Genomic DNA, 20689 nt, shown 5'->3' with positions numbered 1-20689 from the left:
GCACAAGCTGTTCTTGAACCCAGTCAAAGGCTTCAGTGGCTAACTTGGTTCAAGGATGAAGCTGAAAACATAAAAAAACAGTGGAGGGATAAAGGAATACAAGTCTACCAGGATCAGCTAATTGGAGAAGGTCAATATGCTTCAGCACAAACACAATGTTTATATGATGTCCAAACCCTAATTTTATGTTGAACAGCAGGCTTGAATGCATGGGACAGAGTTGAGGAACCAGGAAAAAAAAACCTGAGTCATTTACAAAGGTTGTACAAGGCCCAAAAGAATCTTTCACAGATTTTTTACAAAGACTGGCTTCAGCAGTAAAGAGAACGGTCCCGGATTCAGAAGCTAGTAAGATAATAATTGAATCTTTGGCCTTTGAGAATGCGAATGCAGCATGCAAAACAATAATCAGGCCGTTAAAGGCAAGATCTGCACCTTTGGAAGATTGGATTAGAGACACGGTTAATGTTGAAGCGCATGAGCATGATGATACGTGGGTAGGAGAAGTAATTTCAAAAGGTTTGAGGAATGTTAGATGTTTTGGATGTGGAAAGCAAGGACATTTGAAAAGGGACTATAAAAAGGTCATTCCTAGAAACAATGTTTCTTCAAGGAACAATGGCAACAGAATGCGCCTTCCTTCTGGAGTATGCAGAAGGTGTGGTAAGGGAAAACACTGGACCAACGAATGTAGATCAACAAGGGACAGACAGGGTAATCCTTTGCCTCAGTCTTCGGGAAACTCCCAGAGGGGCCTCATGCAGGCCCCAATAGCAAATCCAGTTCAAACCTTTCCTGCAGTCATAGAGGAAACCCCTACTCAGAGCAATTAAATAACCAAATGCCTATTGGAATAAGTCATGCTGGTCAGGATGATGAAACAGAGAGAATAGAAAATTCAGGAGAAAACATAAGGAAAATTTTTGGCAAACTTCTATTAATGAACAAAGACCAAAATTATCGATAAAAATAAATGGTGTTTTGTTGTCTGGTCTGGTAGACACAGGTGCGGACGTTACCATAATTGCAACAGAATTTCGGCATCCAACTTGGCCTCTTCAGGAGGTGAATGTTCAACTGTTAGGAATTGGGACATTATCTCAGGTGAAACAGAGTGCAAGATGGCTCGAATGTATAGGTCCAGAAGGACAGAGAGGGAAATTGAAACCATATGTAGCTAACATAGCTATGAACCTGTGGGGTCGAGACTTGTTGCAACAATGGAATATTCAGATTAACATCCCTCCAATATCAGAAACAAATCATAAACTAGCACATGTTTCTGAGAGAAATATTAGAAGGCATTATTCTGAATGGCCACCAGCCATTCATATTATACAAGAACAGGGCACAACAACTGATGATCTTCCAAAGACATCAATAGCTCTACCTTTAAAATGGTTAACAGACAAGCCTGTATGGGTCCAGCAATGGCCTTTAACAACAGAGAAACTCCAGGCTTTAGAAGAGCTGGTAGAAGAACAGTTAAATGCTCAGCATATTGAAGAATCAACCAGCCCTTGGAATTCTCCTGTATTTGTTATTAAAAAGAAATCTGGTAAATGGAGAATGGTAACAGACCTTAGAGCAATTAACAAAGTAATTCAGCCAATGGGCTCTCTACAATCTGGAATTCCTTTGCCTACTCTGTTACCAAAAAGATGGCCTCTCATAGTTATTGATTTAAAAGGCTGTTTCTTTTCAATACCCTTACAAGAAAAAGACAGAGAAAGATTTGCTTTCACAGTGCCTACTTATAATAATTCTCAACCGGTTAAAAGATTTCAATGGAGGGTCCTCCCACAGGGAATGTTGAATAACCCAACTCTGTGCCAATATTTTGTACAACAGCCATTGGAAGTGATACGTAAAAAATTTCCTAAATCTATAATTTATCATTATATGGATGATATTTTACTAGCTGACTCAAATGCAGATACTTTAGAAAGAATGTTTGAAGAGATAAAGAAAATTTTGCCTTGCTGGGGATTACAAATTGCTCCTGAAAAGATACAAAGAGGAGATTCTATTAATTATTTAGGATATAAAATAGAGCTACAAAAAATTAGACCCCAAAAGGTGCAAATTAGGAGAGATAGACTACAGACTCTTTAATGACTTTCAAAGATTATTTGGAGATATTTCTCATCTATGAACTATTGTTGGGGTAAAAAATGATGAACTGCATAATTTGTTCAAAACCTTAGAAGGTGACAAGGACTTAAATAGTCCAAGAGAATTATCACCTGAAGCTGAGAAAGAATTGGCCTTGGTAGAAAAGAAAGTACATGAAGGGCACATGGATTGTATTGATACAAAGCTGGATTGCATTTTGGTTATTTTACCTTCTAAGCATTCTCCTACAGGAATATTAATGCAGAGGGAAGATACTATATTAGAATGGATATTTTTACCAAATAAACCAAATAAAAAATTAAAAACTTATGTGGAAAAAAATCTCTGACTTGATTTGGAAAGGAAAATTGAGACTTCATCAATTAGCAGGAATAGACCCAGCAGAAATTGTCGTACCTTTAACTAAGGAGGACATTGAAAAATTATGGACAGAAAGTGAACCTTGGCAAAGAGCTTGCAGTAATTTTTTGGGAGAAATTAACAGCAAATATCCCAAAAGCGATAGAATTGATCTTATAAAGAGAGCTGATTGGATTTTGCCTCGAGTTGTACGGGAAAAACCCATATCTGGAGTTCGTACATTTTATACAGATGCCAACAAACAAGGAAAGGCAGGTTACAAATCAGAAAATTTAAGTAAAGTGGTTCAAAGTCCTTATAATTCAGTTCAAAAATCAGAATTGTATGGTATTCTGTTGGTATTAATGGATTTTTCAGAACCTCTCAACATAGTAACTGACTCTCAGTATGCTGAAAGAGTAGTATTATATATTGAGACTGCAGAATTTATCCCTGATGCTTCAGAATTAACTTCACTATTTATTCAATTACAAGATACAATCAGGAAAAGGAGTCATCCTTTATATATGACTCATATCTGATCCCATACTGGTCTGCCAGGCCCTCTAGCACAAGGCAATGATGAGATTGATAAATTATTGATAGGAAATGTGCTGGAGGCCTCAGAATTTCATAAAAAACATCATGTCAATAGTAAAGGTTTAAAAAAGGATTTTTCCATAACCTGGCAACAAGCCAAAGAAATAGTAAAGAAATGTCCTACTTGTTCCTTCTACAATCAAACGCCATTACCAGCAGGATGTAACCCAAAGGGTACTCAAAGGAATGAAATCTGGCAGATGGACGTGTTTCCCTTAGCAGAATTTGGAAAACTGAAATATGTACACCACACTATTGATACTTATTCAGGATTTCAGTGGGCAACTGCTTTGAGTTCTGAAAAAGCTGATTCTGTAATCACTCATTTGTTAGAAGTTATGGCCATCATGGGTATACCTGCACAAATCAAAACTGACAATGCTCCATCATATGTCTCTGTTAAAATGAAACAGTTTTTTGCTTATTACAATATAAAGCATATTACAGGCATGCCACATAATCCTACAGGTCAAGCAGTTATAGAAAGATCAAACAGAACTCTAAAGGATATGCTAAATAAACAGAAAGGGGTAACAAAAACCCCCAGAAATAGACTGCATAATGCTCTATTAACATTGAATTTTCTTAATGCCAATGAGAAAGGAACAACAGCTGCAGAGAGACATTGGATAATAGAAAAAAACACAGAATTAAATCAGCCTATATACTTTAAGGATGTGCTGACCTCAGAATGGAAACCAGGGTATGTGTTACATTGGGGATGAGGTTTTGCTTTTGTTTCTACAGGAGAAGAAAAGCTGTGGGTACCATCAAAATTGATAAAGGTTTGATTTGAACAAGAGAAACCTCTTAATTAGAGGAGGTGATAGCTCATCAACCAACATGAACATCCAATTTAAACTAACTTATACCAGTAACACATGTCTTTTCATTTAATCAGATAATAACTTGCCAAAAAGGAACATCCCAAAAATTAGTCTTGGGGAAAGGTTTTTGTTTTTGTCTTTTAGGAGAATGAAGGTTAAGGAATCTGAAGAACACCGGACAAATGAGACAAATGAAGAAAAGGGACAAATCATCTATCCCAGGAAACAGAGTGAAACGGCGTATGGGTATATATTATCTAAAAAATTTTATGTCTTCCTAAATGTTTGTTTCTGCTTTTCTCTAAAGATTTAACACTATTGGTCTTCTAACAGTCCCAGTTCAATTAAAATTTAAAGCTGACTTTGGAGTTGGAGAATGGCTCTCTCCTTCTTTAAACTCAAGCATGTTGTTAAAAGGAAAATGCAAACTCCCTGTATCATGCCAGAATAAAAGAGCCATCTTCTGCTATGAGACAGGAGAAAAGCCAAATTAATTAAGGGACTATTCTATTACTAATCTCAACTCTTTGATTCTATTCTGATTCTTTAAACCTTTCTTAAAGTATAAATTTTATATCAAAACTTACAAGATTAATATATATATATAGATATATAAATATATATCTATATATATACATTTTAAACTTTGTTAAGATATGAATGGTCATATAGAGTACTAATTAATTCTAGAAAAAAGGCTTCAATTAGCTGCATATATATGTCTTTGTGTTCAAGTCTCTTATCAGTTTTCTGCAGGAAATCACGGCCAGGCCTAACATCAACTGAAGTCTCCAGGAAGAAGTTGGGGCCCCACAACAACAACAATTCCACATGGACAATAATAACATCACTAAGCTGACAAACATCATCTACAGATCAGCTTTGAACTACAAGGTGCTCAGAGCAATTTTGAGATGACTAGATGAGATGATCCAGTCTCAAAGACTACTTAAATAAGGACTTGAGATAAACCCTGAACTTTGGCATTATACACAGACTGGATAATGAAGGATATAGTTACCTTTCCTAGAATTTGACAATTGACCTAAAATTTTTCTTTCAGGATAAAGATAACTTCGCCCATACCCAGCAGGAAGCAATTTTAAGAATACGACGCCCACATTCCCAAAGAGGTGGTGTGGGGCGGGTGGTTTTTTGGTCTTTTTAATGGGTTTTGGGTCTGGGATAATTTTCATTGTTTAGGGGGGTTGGTTACAAGTTGTTGTCAAGGGTTAGGAAAAAGGCTAAGCACATTAGATTTAAGGTTCTTGTTTTTTTTAAAAAAAAAGAGAAAGAAAGAAGAAGAAAAAGACAATTACTAGTTTTAAATACTTTACATTGGATTGGATTGTTTTATATTGTATACAAATTATATATATTGAAATTGATATTGTTAGAAAATGCTATATGTATACTTCTAATTGTACTTATACCGTTCATTTAACAATGTAATTTTCTGATCCTTGAATGTTATTATTACCAACTATTAGGATATAAAGAAATGATAGTTAGTAGTTAGACATTACAATAGAACTTGTAGTCATATTAGATATGTTTTAAAAATTGAGCAGATATATTTTAGATAGGTCATTTTCAAACCCTTCAGAGAACTACAGAATATGGCATTTAAAATGTTTTAATAACTTAGAAAATTTTTCTTTTTTGTAATGACTATGAGACATGTCGGCTCCTGGCAGTACCAATCTACTTCAGAGAAAATATGGGCATTGAAGAAACTGCGTATGGAGTTAGCTTTCATTGTGGCAAAAGTTAGCCACTGGACAACAAAGTATCCTCGAATCAACTGCTGACAAAATGGATAGACAGGACATGAAACAAAGGACTACTGATTCTTGCCTAAACAAGCGTGGTTATGGCTTTATCAAAAGGCATCTTCTGAGGCCAGGACAATATGGCACCATCCCTGACGTGGCCTTCGCAACTCGGAAAAGGTACAGTGCCCTTTTCTTCGAAGGCAGCTGAACAGGCAGTGGGCCAATGGCTTCTGATGTGCAATGGAACAGCAGCTGAAACAGTTATTGTTGAAGAGTAACTAAGCTCACGCCTCTCAATAGTAGACTGGCATTTGATAGAGGGATGTGGAGAAGAACGGGATGCTGAGATGAAGCCACATGCACACAGCCAAGAAGAATGGACAGCTGAATTAAAAAACCATCAACAATTTCCAGAATTTAAAATCCTGAATCATGACATGACACTAGTGGAATTCAGGTGTTTCTGGTATATGGACTGCTTTCACCCAATGTGAGGTTGAACTGTTGACCTTGTGTACATCCTACTTCACAAATGAGTCTGTCAGATATGCTAAGCCTATAGACTGAAGATGATGCCCCAGCATTGCGGAGAAACCTCAGGTGACTGTCCAGGCAGCTGGCTGTTTCTGTCAACTCACAAATTTTTTGGAAGCTGCTTGCATGCACTTTCTGTTTTTATTTTTGTTAGCTAATATTATTTCCTTCTAGGGTCTCTGAGGGAGTTGAAGATTAGTTAGTTATAGTTGAAGATTAATTAGGATAGAAAGTGAATTAGATACATTTTGGACTTAACAAAATAGGATAATGAAATTATTATCTCTGAATTTGTCAAATACAAATGGACTAGACATTGTTTAGACATTTATTATTTGTATATATTGTATATAGTTATTGTACTTTTGTATATAGTTTTTCTTTTGTTAGTTATAACCTTTTTCTTTTTTTTTTCCTTTTTATTAAAATAGAAAAGGGGAAATGTGGTGGTATTTTACTTGTACTGAAATGTGATTTTAATTGTATGTTAATAAATAAAGTTGCCTAGGGGTCAGAGCTCTTAGAGCCATAGCAAGTGCGTGGCGGTGGTGGCGCACGCCTTTAAGGACCTGGAGGGCGGTACATACAGGCAGTGACAAGGCAGTCACGTGTTTAGGTTTACAACCAATGAGAAGGCAGAACAGCTAGACTATATAAAGACATACACACAGGAAGTAGACCCCTTTTCGGAGAGCTCTCTTGACTGAAGAGGATCACTGAAGCAGGAAGGGTGAGGCTCTTAGCTCTGACCTCTTGGCTTTCTTCTCTGAATCGGCTCTGTGTATCTTATTTAATAAGATAGTTGGTTACATCTACAGGACTGTTTGATTTTTAATTGATGTAGGCAATCCCAGCCCACTGTGAGCAGCGCCATTCTCTGAGCAGATGTTCCTGACTTGCATGAGTAAGCTAAGTAAGCATGAGCCTGAGAGAACGAGGAAGCAGCATTCCTCAATGGTTCCAAATTCAAGTTCCTACTTGAGGACCTGCCCTGACTTCCCTCAGTGACAGATTATAACTCTAAACTGAAATAAACACAGTCCTCGCCAAAGCTCATTTCTGCTCAGAGTGTTGCTCATCACAACAACAGAGGAAGCCAGAACACTGCCCAGGAGTTGTGTCTTGTCTCATTGAACCTCTTGGTGCCTCAGTCTCCTCATCTATTAAATACATCCAGAAATACCTGACCCTTGTAGCGTGAGGGAAGATTAAAAAGCCAATGAAGGACCATCTGTGCCAGTTTTTCCACAGATGTTAGCATCCTCATACTCTATTTCTTCCCACAAAAAAAAAAAGAAACTCACAAAACTTATAACTTCAGAAAGCAAACAGCTATTTAGATTTTCAAGTTGCAATCCTTTTTCTTATAAAGAGTTAATTAGCCGTGAAATTAAATGTTTATGATTTCACAGAACCCATGCATTGATAATGTTAGAATATGGAAGCACCTAGTCTAGGGACTCAAAACATTCTTAATGTCTTTACAGCTGATGTTTCTCAACTGGGAACATTTTGAAATTACAATTTATAATTATCTAAAGGGAAGAGTGTGCCTCAAGGTCAATTAGGGAGATCACAAGTAACGGTTGGATGTTTATATTCAGGTGTCGATGCTGACTGCTGGGGGAGGGGCTTGTTTGTGAGAGAGTCTGGATACTTGGAGCATTTCTTCCTTGTTTTGAGATTATTATTATTCTGCTCTTCCTCCCACTCGGAGGGACCAACTGTCTGCTTGCTTGGAACTTGGGAGTATCCCAGGCAGCACAACTTTAGTGCTAAACTTTAGACGGTTCTGGGGAAAAACAGAGTTGTTGGTCACCCCACACACTAAGACCCCAGGGCTGATCTGCCAGCATCCGCCACAACTGCTGGGCCATTTGTGAAAATCCTGCTCTGCCAAGGGCCTCTCACTGCCATGCCGGGAGGCACACTTAGGGTTTGATGGTCGCAGGAGCTCCTCCTGAGAGGCAGCTTCTGAAGTCTGTGTAGGGAAGAGAAAAGAAATGTTTCCTCTCTCACACCTCATCACCTGGGCAGAATTCCCTATCACAATAGCGAACCCTTCAAATGCCTGATATGGGCCAGGGAGAGGGCTCAGCATGTAAAGGCCAAAGGCACGTGCTGCCAAGCCCACTGAGTGGAGCTCAGTCCTGGAACTCACATAGCAGAAAGAAAGAACTGGCTCCTGCAAGTTGTCCTCTGATTTCCACGTATGTGAGCGTGCCTGTGCGCGCGCGCGCACACACACACACACACACACACACACACACACACACACACACACAAAGATGATACTTTAGCTTTAAGTACTTACTCTTCTCACTTTGTTGCCCAAAACAAGACCCTCATTTTCAGGCTGTGGGTGGGATTACTATTAGCAAGAGAGGATCAGATACCATCCTCTCCCTTACACAGTCCCTCTCTCATCCCACTTCACATGTACATTCGTTCAGACAATGGGAGCTCATCCTGAGATGGATGGCCAACCCTCACCTCCCTAAGTTGTGAGGTTAGAGTCCTGTAAAGCTTGTTTCTATGAGTTAGTGCAGTTAACAATGATCTTGACATTCCTCAGATTAAAGATTAACATGAACAGCTGTCAACCACCAAATCCCATTCTCATGACACTCCCCACTCCTCGCACCCATGGCCTCTTGCTTTATGCTTCTATTTAAACATCTGCTCTGATCTGTCTTGTGCATGTCATTTAAGAATGTGTCTATCTCCTTTATAAATTGACAGATATGTAAGTGCAGGGGGACCATCTCCCTTACATTTGTATCACTCCTAGAACCTGTGATAGTACTGGCTGCAAAGAATACTCAATGAATATTTCCAAAATTGATGACTTCCTTGGGACTCAAGAAATACCGAGATCAGAGAGTTCCGTTTTAACCTGATTGATACGCCACTCCGTCGGCTAGAAGACTACAAGGTCTATGTTCTGCTGGCATTGTTTACTCTTGCATTAAATTACATAGACCAGCTCGTTTGGTAGGTAACTCTGGTTTAGAAGACTTGGCAGTGATAGGATTTGTGTATTAGAATAAATAAAAATCCAATTATCCCAGGCGACCTTTAATTGAAAAATCATTTGAACGATGCATTCTCTCACAGAGAGCCTTTGTAGGGTGGTCAGCCAAGCTTGGCATGTGTTCTGGCCTCACTGAGATCATTCTCAGTCTTCATAGTTGATTCCAGGCTGCACGAGCCCTCATAGAGCATCGGCTGTGTCGGGGAAGAAGATGAGTGTCTGCACACATGGAATGCTGTCCCATAATGCACAGCAGTTCAATTCTGCAGCATGAGAATGAGCTTAACTTAATAGCTATTGCTTAGCACAATAAAAAATGAGCCTGGATGACACATAGGATTAATTATAAGTTATTCCACTCTAATTTTTAAAAGGAAAGGTTTCCGTGTGATGTCTCACTGTGCTAATTGTTCTAATGAGCAGAAGAAAAGGCAATAATTTTAGTTGTGGCAATATCATAATCCTCCTGCCCAGAACTATGATGGAGGAATAGTCTCCTGAAATGCCTCGATCAAGCACTGTTCTTTCATGATAATAGAAAGAGTGTATTTTAGTTGTGATGCATTGCAGCTGACTCCAGTGGTCTCTCTGGAGGAGCAAGGAACTCTTTCTATTGTGTGCATGGGAATAAGAAACTACACGTGCTTAGTGTTGGTGCATTAGAAAGAGAGAGGAGGAATAATTAGCCGCCATCCTAGTCACACCCCCTGGCATCAGTGGTCCATACAGAAGCTGTGTGCATGGCTGCATCCTGGAGCAGGTACACCAAAATCTTTATTTCACTGATGAAACGCTGGTCTCAAACCAGGGCTGATTTCCTTTTTATGTGGTCCTTTATCCTGACCTAAGGCAGAGGGAAAGAAGCTGGAAGATAGCAAGGCCTCTAAAGAGTTGCAAAAGAAGTCAATAGTCCCTCCCTTCCTCAGTTAGGCAGTGGAACGAACCTTTCATTTAGTCTCTGAACTCCTCAGTCTGTCCGTAAGATTGTGGTTCATTTCTGAATGAGAGGTCCAGCCCCGAGTTCCCTGAAGAAAGAATATTGGCAGAGGGCCCTGGTGTTGGAAATTCTGGAGGCAGAGTGGGTGAGGCAATGCCTGAAGAAAATAGGATACGGTGTGGGACTTGGTTTCATCTGGAGTGGGATTTCCCCCTCAGAAATCAGGGCTGGTTAAAACACAATCAAAACGCATATTGCTGTCTTTTATCTGCAAGCCCTCTGTGATGGTGAGTGTTAACAACTGAACAGAAGGTTCTAGAATCACCTGGCAGAGGAGCCTCTGGCCGTGCCCATAGAGATTGTCTTGGCTATGCCCACCATGGCTGGTGCCATCCTCTGGATGGAAGCCTGACCTATACAAATAGAGAAGAGGAACTGGGCAGCACCCAGCATTCTTCCTTCTGTTCCTGACTGCGGACTCAACGGGACCAGCTGCAGCCTTGACTTCCCCGCATTGATGGACCATACTTCGAGTTCTAAGTTAAAATAAACCCTTTCTCCTGTAAGTTGCTTCTGAAGGTATACACTATCACAGCCATCAGAGCAGAAACTAAGCTGTCCTTTTTATTCCACATGGCATTTGCTGCTACCACTTCAGCAGCCCTAAGAGGTCTGTCCTGCCTCCTGTGCTCTCCCCAACCTGAGGTGGGTACCCCTCCTCGCTCTAATAAACCCAGGTGCCTAATTCCTACGAGGAGGGAGGAGCTATCTCGGCCCCTGCTTTATTTGTTCCCTGTCAGGTAGATGATCCAGCATCTTTAAGCCTACTCTGAAGATGGTCAGTAGTCTGAAAATGTTTGCGAAATAGTACTGCAGGGATCTTTTGACATGTAGTTTCTCAATTATTCAAGTTAATCATCAGTATATATCATAAAAGCAATTATTGTTTACTGGAGATTGATAACCCAACTCATCAAAACACCATCCCTACCTACCCCACTTCTATGACTTACTTCTAACTTACCATGAATATTGATCCCTAAGGATTATTATCTCCATCTCACGAGTGAGAACTCAGAAGTCCCATGATTTTGAAAGTCAGAGAAGAGAGTCTGAGAAGTCATTGGACCTGGACCACAGAAGTTAGGAATGGGAAGTTTCAGTCTTTCTAATAAGATGTGGTGAAGCAGCTGGGAGACCAAGGACTGGGTATGAGTGAAATGTGGGCTATTTGATGTTTAGGTTGGTGGGACAAGAAGTTGAAATTTTCCATTAAAATGAAGTTCCTGGATTATTTTTCAATGGCTCATGCATACTACTCCTTTTTTATTTACCTTATGTAATGAAGCCTTTACATAGTGACACATTCTCAGCATATCTGTATTGCCAGATGGCTCTGAGTCAACTTTCTTTACATAATACTGACTTTAGTAAACAAAAATTCCAAATGTAATCAGTTAGTAGTGAACACTCATGTTATACGATGGTAAATGGTGACTTAGTCAACCTTTAAAGATTTTTAAAACACCTCCCTTGCATATCCGTATTTAAAGGAACAGAGAAAGATAATGGGGACTTTTTAGAAATTACAGGACAATTTTTATCAAGGAGACTTGTAAATAGCATCACTGGCTTCACTGGTTGTGGAAATGTGAAAATTATTTATGTACAGAAAATAACAGACAGTCATGTGTCATATCAGTGAAGGGCCAATGGGCCAATGATTCCATAGAGACACCATGGTCTATTTAGTTTTTATAAGTACCTTCTACGATATTGGCAAAATGATAAAAAAAAAAAAATCACCTAAAATCTGTTTGTTTTCTTTGCATTTGTCTCTGTTATTAAACATTATTATTGGGTATTTACTAACAATTTAAAGATATCACATATGATTTACAGGGTAGAACAAAACACCACTGTGGGATAAGGAAAGCCCGTTTTCTTTGATTATGAGTACATTTAAGAATTGAGCAGCATTAATTTTAAACTAAGCCCATGCAAATCAGTGCTTGAAGGAGGCAGTTGAATGTGGGTTCAGCTAAGTTAATTAACATGCCCATGTTGTGTGAGGTGATCATCCTGCCCAGTGTGATTCTTTCTCACATTCAAAGGGTGACCTCAAGTCATGCATAGACTTTAGCTGTTGGATGTGATGTGGCAGCCACCAGCAACATATGCCTATTGAAATGAATTTAAATGACACGGGACGGAACACTTCACTCCTTATTTACAGTAGTCACATCAGGTGTTCAGTCAGCCACTCATGACTGCTGTATTAGACAGAGGGATATGAGACACATTGACAAAGTTCCGAGACAAATTCTTCCAAGGACACCAGAGCCATTTACTCTTTGTGGCCGTTGCTTTAATATTGGTGAAACAAACTGAATTTGTTGCCCAAGACTGATTATAACTTAATTCTTTCTATTGTGATAACAGATTAGTCACTGAGGAGAAGGCACTTTTGAATGCATGATACTTTATTTAAACACACATATATACAGAGACAATAAGGGAAATGGTGCAGAATCCAGCCCGGTGGCTGCATGCATTGGTGGGACAGGCGGACGGGTATCACAGGATGAGATGAGATGTGGGTGGAAAACAGGAAGAGTCGGGAGAGGGAGTTTCATGTTCCATCACCACATGGAAGGGTCTTCAAGCCTGTAAAACACAAGAAGCAAATCATGAAGAAGCAACTGCCGGCTCCCTGGGGTCCTACAAGAGTGAGACACTCCGTCCTGAGCTGCACGATGATGATCAGAAGCTATTATGAAGCCTCCTGTTGGCACCGAAAAGAAGCCACATGGAACAGCAGCATAATGAAGATCCAGTCCATCAGCTTTTGCCCATGGGAACTGGAGTCTCTAAGAGAGTACTTAGAGGGCTCTGTACTTATCAAAGGAGCCGAGGGACTCCACCGTGTTTCTGAAGATCAAAACTACAGGAATCACGTGAAACTCTAACAAGAAGGTTAGTGTGACTCAACTCTGAATAGGCTACGGTTGTTTTCCAGCAAGCCTTTCTGATGGAGTGAGACACTATTTATTAGACTATAAAGGGCCCCCTTTAATAAAACAGCATTCACAGGCAACTCCAAGGCTATCAACTTTGGTCTCCTTCTAATTGCACATGATTGAGTCTGTCAGTCAGAGTGCAATTAACTTTATTTCCTGCACTAACTGTGCAGGCAGTGGAGTTCTAAGTAGGTCTGGATCATTATTTCCAGAAGAATAGTAAGTATACATAGCCTGCCCTAAACTTCTGCTGTGACAAATATCCCATGCATGTCAACGAGACATGAAAAAGTGCTTATTGTTTAGTCTCAAAATCAATGCTTATGAATTTCCCACCATTCCTCGAATTCACTGCTTAAGTCTAGGGTGATGCTTCCAGGGACAGAAGCCCTGAACTTTATTCCAGTTGAAATGATTGTTTGCCTCAGAGAAACCATCTGGATGGTTGTTTCATAAGAGAACTGAAAGAGCATTGAGGGAGGGTGGGTGGTCCTTCTGTCACCATGGGTTCTCCATGGAGAACTTCCATGCAGAGGGACACTCCAGTCATACTGAGCAAGCACGCTGGTGACCTCTTCTGGGGAACACGGTTTCTGATGGTGTAGAGTTCTGGGTATTAGGAGAGCTAGCTAGCTACTAGGGATACATAAGAATGTGTGTTGAGATCATGCAGGAGGCAAGGTCCACAGAGCAGTTTTGGGGTTATGAAAGTAGGGGCAGATTCTGCCTCTTTTAGCAATACCCCTTTCTTGTCCAGGAGCCACCTGCTTAGCCCAATGGTGAGCCCTTAGATTTGGGCAGACACCTGTCTCAAGACCTATTTGTACTCCAAGAAAGGTTCCAGACTACAGATATGCACCTAAGGATAATATGTTACCCAACAGTGATTCTTTGAATAGAACAAATCACTCTATCGAACCAAAATACATCAAAAAGTAGCCAGGAGCATCTGACTTATCTCCAGTTTTGGGTAAAGCCAGGAAAGGCAGAATCAAACACATGAGGGACACAGGCTCTAGGACATTTGGGCATGCCACCCAGTGTATAAACACTAGATTGTTCAGCCCAAATAGATGACTGGTCATTTCAATTTGGAGCTGAGGGGTTGCTCTATGTTCCCTTACTTCTAACAAGGCAAGACATTCTATAGAGTATCATTTCGAGCTAAAAGTCATATTTAGGAAGAAACACTAAATAATATTCATTAGAAAGCAATATGCCCTGGGAGTTGAGATTTGCCAGTGAATGCATGAAAAGCATGGTCTTTTCTATATAGTTTTCCATCCCCATCTCTGCCCTAATCCCTCTTTTCTGGATTCTTCCATCCTAATGTTCACACGGACTCCCAACTTTCCCAGCTCACCTCCCCTGGCACCCCAAGCTCTATAGCAAGGTCTCCATCCCAAGCCTTGTCGTACCTTGCTCTGGGGACGTTTTCTGTGCTTTCTCTCATTAAGAGGTCTGAAATCAGTGTCTCAGGGCTGGATCTCTTGCCATATCTGAAACAAGAAAGTAAAATCAAAGTTTTATATAGTGAGCTGGGGGTAGCCATAGAGACCGTGAGGAGAGAGGAAGAGAGCGTCGGTCCATCTGCTAACGAGTATTCTCAGAGTGTGAAGCATATGTCGTCAGCAACTTTGTCATAACACTACACACATGCACACATATACATATGCTTGTACATACACAAGCTGCTGAGATGGACAAGTGCTTGCCATGCCAGCCTCATCACCTGAGTGCCATCCCCAGAACCCAAAGAGGAAATTGAGAGCTGACTCTGGAAAACTACCCTCTGACTTTCACGTGCAGATGTCTGCATGCATCCACCCACACAAATTTCCTCTCTCATCCCAAACAATAAAGAAATACAATTTAAAAGTTATACATATTTAATTTTCTGAAGCACTTCACAAATATTTTATTTTTGCGATTATACCATAATTACAGCATTTACCCCCTTTCTTTGTCTCCCTACGAACTTTCCCCTGTATCCCTTCTCCAGTTCTATTTCAAATTCATGGACTCTTTTTCTCTAATTGTTATTATGTATATGTAGGGGGGTATATTCCTAAACATATAAATACAACTATAAATACACAACATGCTTAGTGTATATAATGTTCCTTGTATGTAGGAGAGATAATTTTTTACAACTTCATGAAATTAAAAAACACTGAAACATGATATTAAAATGTTTTCACAATCAGTTGATTAGCTATAGTTCTGATGATTCACAACAGTTTAAATCTTAACTAGAAGAAAATATAGCATCATAGAAAGAGTCCCAGAATAATGATGCTTGAGGCCTACCTGTGTCTTTGAATCTATTTGTACATTTGTTAAACTAAAATCGAGTCATGAGCCCTGGTTAAATCTGTGTCTGTGGAGACCTAGTGTGAAGCTATGCTGGAGAGACAAAGCATCGCACTAATGCATGTGGCTGCTGCCCAAGTGCGTCCGTCCTTACATCTCCATCCTTCCTGCTCTGTCCTCACAGCTCCATCATCACACCCCCATCATCACTGCTCCTTCCTCACAGCTCCATCATCACACCCCCATCATCACTGCTCCTTCCTCACAGCTCCATCACCACACCCCCATCACCACTGCTCCTTCCTCACAGCTCCATCACCACACCCCCATCATCATTGCTCCTTCCTCACAGCTCCATCACCACATCCCCATCATCACTGCTCCTTCCTCACAGCTCCATCACCACATCCCCATCATCACTGCTCCTTCCTCACAGCTCCATCACCACATCCCCATCATCACTGCTCCTTCCTCACAGCTCCATCACCACACCCCCCATCACCACTGCTCCTTCCTCACAGCTCCATCACCACACCCCCATCACCACTGCTCCTTCCTCACAGCTCCATCACCACACCCCCATCACCACTGCTCCTTCCTCACAGCTCCACCACCACACCCCCATCACCACTGCTCCTTCCTCACAGCTCCCAACATACCCTGGTCTTATTTTCCCTATCTGTTGGAGGCACAAATGCCTTCCCTGAAGTGTGAAGAAGTCCTACTGGCCCACAGGAATATTTCTGTGGGCGCTTCTCCTCTGCCTGTAGTAGGATATGGTAAGGACAATGTATGAACATGGGGTTACATTTATCTGTAAAGGTAAAATAGATTACCTGCTTCAGAAAACTGCTAAAGGATTTGACAAGTTGATAGCAAATTATATGACTTTCCCCTTTCTCAGAAAAGGCATGGGGCACCAGCAGCCACTCCATGTCCAAATGAACACTTTGCCTGGCCTGGATGGATTAACAAATAGGTAGAACAGCTGGACAAAGCTGACAGATGTTTTTCTAAGTGCTGACCCAGCACAACTAAATTCAAATGCTTTGGTGAGACTTCTTCTCACTCCTTTGCAAGGGAAGTAAAAGTGAAACAACTCTCTCTTCCTCACTCCTGCTCTCTCTTCCTCACCCCTGCTCTCTCTTCCTCACTCCTGCTCTCTCTTCCTCACCCCTGCTCTCTCTTCCTCACTCCTGCTCTCTCTTCCTCACCCCTGCTCTCTCCTCCTCACCCCTGCTCTCTCTTCCTCACTCCTGCTCTCTCTTCCTCACCCCTGCTCTCTCTTCCTCACTCCTGCTCTCTCTTCCTCACCCCTGCTCTCTCCTCCTCACCCCTGCTCTCTTCCTCACCCCTGCTCTCTCTTCCTCACTCCTGCTCCCTCTTCCTCACCCCTGCTCTCTCCTCCTCACCCCTGCTCTCTCTTCCTCACCCCTGCTCTCTCTTCCTCACCCCTGCTCTCTCTTCCTCACCCCTGCTCTCTCCTCCTCACCCCTGCTCTCTCTTCCTCACCCCTGCTCTCTCTCCCATCATTTGTTACCATCCACCAGAGGCAGTGGCTTGCACTTGGCCATTCTGCCCTTCAGTCGATCTTGCTAATTCTCACACTTTGGGCAGCGAAGCTGAGTTCATTCACCCTGCCATGCTCCAGTGAGTAAAAGGGCTGCATCCCCCCCTCCCCCCGACCCTTTTCCAGTCAAAAATCTACCAGTGTTGTGACAGCTTCTGCCTGGTCATAGACTTGCAGGGTGGCCAGGCTCGGGGCTCTTTTTTCTCTAACCAATTCTGGATTATCAGTCCTCTCTGTAATAAGCAAGCTTCTGAAGAGTTTCTAAGGCAAAGATTCTCAAACTTGGCTTCGCATTGAACTCACCTGGTGTGCTTTTAAGGACACCAGAAAGCCCAGATCCCATCTCAGAGGGCTTGATTTAGTGGGTGAAAGTGGAGGCCAAGTCATTCCATTTTAATGTTCTCCATGTGATTGTCATGCAAAGCCAGGGTGGAGAAACACCAATCTAGGGGTGCACTTCTCAACTTCTGCAGTACTAACTAACACTTGGGTGGAGAGGATTCTTTAGGGGGGTGATGTGGGGGGTGGGGAACTGGGCTGGGCATGCTGGGATGTTTAACAGCATCCCTGTGGGCTCCAGTAGCACTCACTTCTGTTGTGCCAAACAGTCTCTCCCAACGTTGCCCAATGTCCTAGGGAGTATAAAATCCACGCCCCCTCCACGCCCCCCTCCAGCTGAAAACCACTCTTCTAGGGAACCATATTAACAAGATGTGATAGATCCACAGACTAGAATAAGAAATCTGGCCTGCAGAAACCATGAATCAGCAGCACATACAGCACCGGGCAAACAGCTACGAACAGGACTGGCAGGAGGAAGGAAGAGAATAATTACAGATAAAGCAGTCACAAATGCCATGGTCAATTTCAAAGGCGTGGACTTCTGCCTGTGAATCTTTGGTGGGAAGTCCGTGAGGGCACAACGGAGCTTCTAATAGTTTCTAGGGAGTAGCTTTATTACCAAGATGATAGAAGAAACGGCCTTAGTGACCAGCTCGTTCCCATCCAACCTGATTCTCTTCCCATGACGTGCAAACCCCCTTTCCCTATTTTTTCCCTTAAACATAGCAGAAATTACATTGAATGTGATGGTGTGGCCCCATGCAAGGAAACTCAGTAGAGGATTCCCATTCTGTAACTCTAAGAAAGCTTTCTTGACATGTCCTTAGGTTGTTGATCTGCAAAGTGGAGACAGTTAAATTCACTTCAGAGTTTTGAGGAAAAGACTGAATGAGATGGCTGGGAAAACATGAAGTGGGATCGTACTATGCAGTGTGGCAAAGCTAGAGAGCAGCAATCTTTACCAAGAGATGTAGTTCTTTTTTTTTTTTTTTTTTTTTTTCGAGACAGGGTTTCTCTGTGTAGCTTTGCGCCTCTCCTGGAACTCACTTGGTAGCCCAGGCTGGCCTCGAACTCACAGAGATCCGCCTGGCTCTGCCTCCCGAGTGCTGGGATTAAAGGCGTGCGCCACCACCGCCCGGCTGAGATGTAGTTCTATATGTTGTATCTAAATAGTTCTTTTTAAACATGGCATCATACCAATTGTGTAATTTTTTCTTTGAGCTGTATGGAATAAAAAAACTGAAATTGACTTTCTAGGAAGTCTATTGAGCTCAAAAACAATTGCTTTTTGCTAGTCAAAATTATCAGATTTCAAAAGATTATGAGTCAGTATTAATTAAGTGATTCTGTATACATTGGAATTGTTTTCCCCAGAAGGCTTTCAGAATGTTGTATACCTTTCAGATGAAATTAAGAGTAGGCAGTTGTTTCAGAAGCATGACCCCCTTTGTATCCCATCTAACAGTCCCCTGGGTCATGAACAGTTTAACCTCCCTCTGGTAATTTACCACACATAATTGAAACATGCTAAGTAAAGAACATTAATGCTTCCAAAGGGCTTGCCTATATAGTTCTTCAAGGGTTCTCAGTAATTAAAATGTGTTGTTAAATGATTTAGAACTAAGATCCACTGATTTTTGCAAGCTAAGTCCCATATTGTTTTTAAAGTAGCTTGGATTTGACTTGTTTTGCTTGACTTAAATGCTGAGAGAAAAAGCAAGGCCTTTCTCTTTGACTTTCTGGGCATTAAAAATAAAGTTCACCATCTCTCAGGTCCTAGGCAGTCAGAGATGTATCCACTAGAGTTACTAATGTAAAGACTTTTGCTTTGTTTTGCTTCTTAATAAGGCAAAAATCCAAACACTTTCTTTTCAGAACTCAGTTGCTATAAAATAGGGAAAGTCGGCTTTTTAAGACCACCTAGGAATTCTCACTGTGGGGCTGAGACGGAACCTGAGGCTCAGTTTGGTTTTCCCCAAAGGTTGCCACTCAGTTTGACCAGGGCAGGATGGAAGGTCTCAACCACCTTTTTGACAGCTGGGCTGTGTCCTTGGTGTTTTGGGTGATGGTTGTTTACTCTGGGTGAGGTTCCTTCTTCTCCCTACACCATTACCCAGCTAGCCAGCTGAACACCTGCAGCAGGCTCTCTTCCAAGGAGGGTGCTGGACAGGTCCCCAACTGATGTAAAGCAAAAAAAAAAAAAAGCTGAGAGAGGTGGGAGACAGACAGACACACAGCCCAGAGGCACTGAATCTTGGGCTCAGGACTTGGAGAGGAACTACAGTGACAAAGAGAAAGTATCCAGTTTGTGTAGTATGTTCCCGGCTCACGCATTTATCTAAAGCTGAATTTATGACTGATCTTGCCCTACCCTGGGACAGAACTAGGAAAAAAAGAAATCGTCCCTGTTGTTCAAGGTCCCCAGATGCTCAGTTGTTCTGGCCTGGAGCTCCAGGTACCAGCGCGCGGATGCACCCACCTCTGCCTGGTGATCAGATTGATGTAGTGTCGTAGAGCCGAGTAGTATCTGGCCATGTCCTCCGCTGGTGCATCCTCGCCGGGATTGTCGGGCTTGGAGGGGTATCCCTCAGCCAGCACGCCCAAACAGACGAGCAGGGACAGAGCGAGGGTCAGTCCACACAGCCCCATTCGCTTGCTACCTAGCATCTGCGGGTACAAAAGGCTAAGACTTTGGGATGCCAAGGATGCTCGCCTGTGTCCCAGTTTCCATGACCACTTTTGTCTGTTTCCATCCCAGACCCCAGAAAGAAGCCTTGATTTGGCACATGCCACTGCTTTCCTGGACCACATGCCCTGCCTGACCCGGCCCCTCCGCTCTGCCCCCATATTCCATGAAACTTCCCTCCAAGTCGCCTGGTGAGAGGCAGAGGACGGAGGTCCTCTACTTCAGGTGCTTGTAGAACAGAACTTTAAGTTCTGCCCTCTAATTTAAAGAATGACCACTTTTCTCCTCTCCTTCCTAAATCACCCTTGGAGGAGATAACTTTCTTCTGGGTCACTTTTGATCTCTTTGGCTACAGGCGCTGTGACAGTCAGATCCCCAGGGTGTGGGAACAGGGCTTGGAAAGGGGGCTCAAGGGCTCAGTTCAAATCCTGGAGGTTACAGGAAGCGGGGCTCCTGACACCAGGGGCAGTACTTGGGAAACCTCCCTCTGAGCGGACGCCATCTGGGTTCCTGGTTGCACCCGCCCCCCAAAAAGTCCCTTCCCTGGGATAGGAGCCCCTACGTTCTTCTCCATAC

The 20689-nt window shown here is 42.0% G+C and overlaps 1 protein-coding gene across 1 annotated transcript; it reads right to left on the bottom strand.

Annotated features, from left to right (window-relative positions):
* Positions 1-12738: 12738 nt before the first annotated feature.
* On the bottom strand, positions 12739-20094 carry Npy (neuropeptide Y). The gene is made up of 3 exons (XM_059256658.1): positions 19907-20094; positions 14621-14701; positions 12739-12849 (listed from the first exon to the last, which is right to left on the bottom strand). The coding sequence occupies exons 1-3, from the start codon at positions 20092-20094 to the stop codon at positions 12825-12827; spliced, it is 294 nt and encodes a 97-aa protein (XP_059112641.1). The 3' UTR covers positions 12739-12824.
* Positions 20095-20689: the final 595 nt, after the last annotated feature.

Source organism: Peromyscus eremicus, chromosome 3 (genome assembly GCF_949786415.1).
Source record: "Peromyscus eremicus chromosome 3, PerEre_H2_v1, whole genome shotgun sequence".
Taxonomy (NCBI): Eukaryota; Metazoa; Chordata; class Mammalia; order Rodentia; family Cricetidae; genus Peromyscus; species Peromyscus eremicus.
Note: the sequence above shows the minus strand (reverse complement) of the source record. Positions and strands in the feature narration are given on the sequence as shown.

What these genes read in the sequence shown, in the direction of transcription:
- Npy (XM_059256658.1), bottom strand. Translation starts at nt 20,094, where the DNA reads ATGCTAGGTAGCAAGCGAATGGGGCTGTGTGGACTGACCCTCGCTCTG. An exon ending in AATCTGATCACCAGGCAGAG is followed by an intron (nt 14,702 to 19,906) that starts GTGGGTGCATCC and finishes TTCTTGTTTCAG; the next exon opens with ATATGGCAAGAGATCCAGCC. An exon ending in GAAAACGTCCCCAGAGCAAG is followed by an intron (nt 12,850 to 14,620) that starts GTACGACAAGGC and finishes TGTGTTTTACAG; the next exon opens with GCTTGAAGACCCTTCCATGT.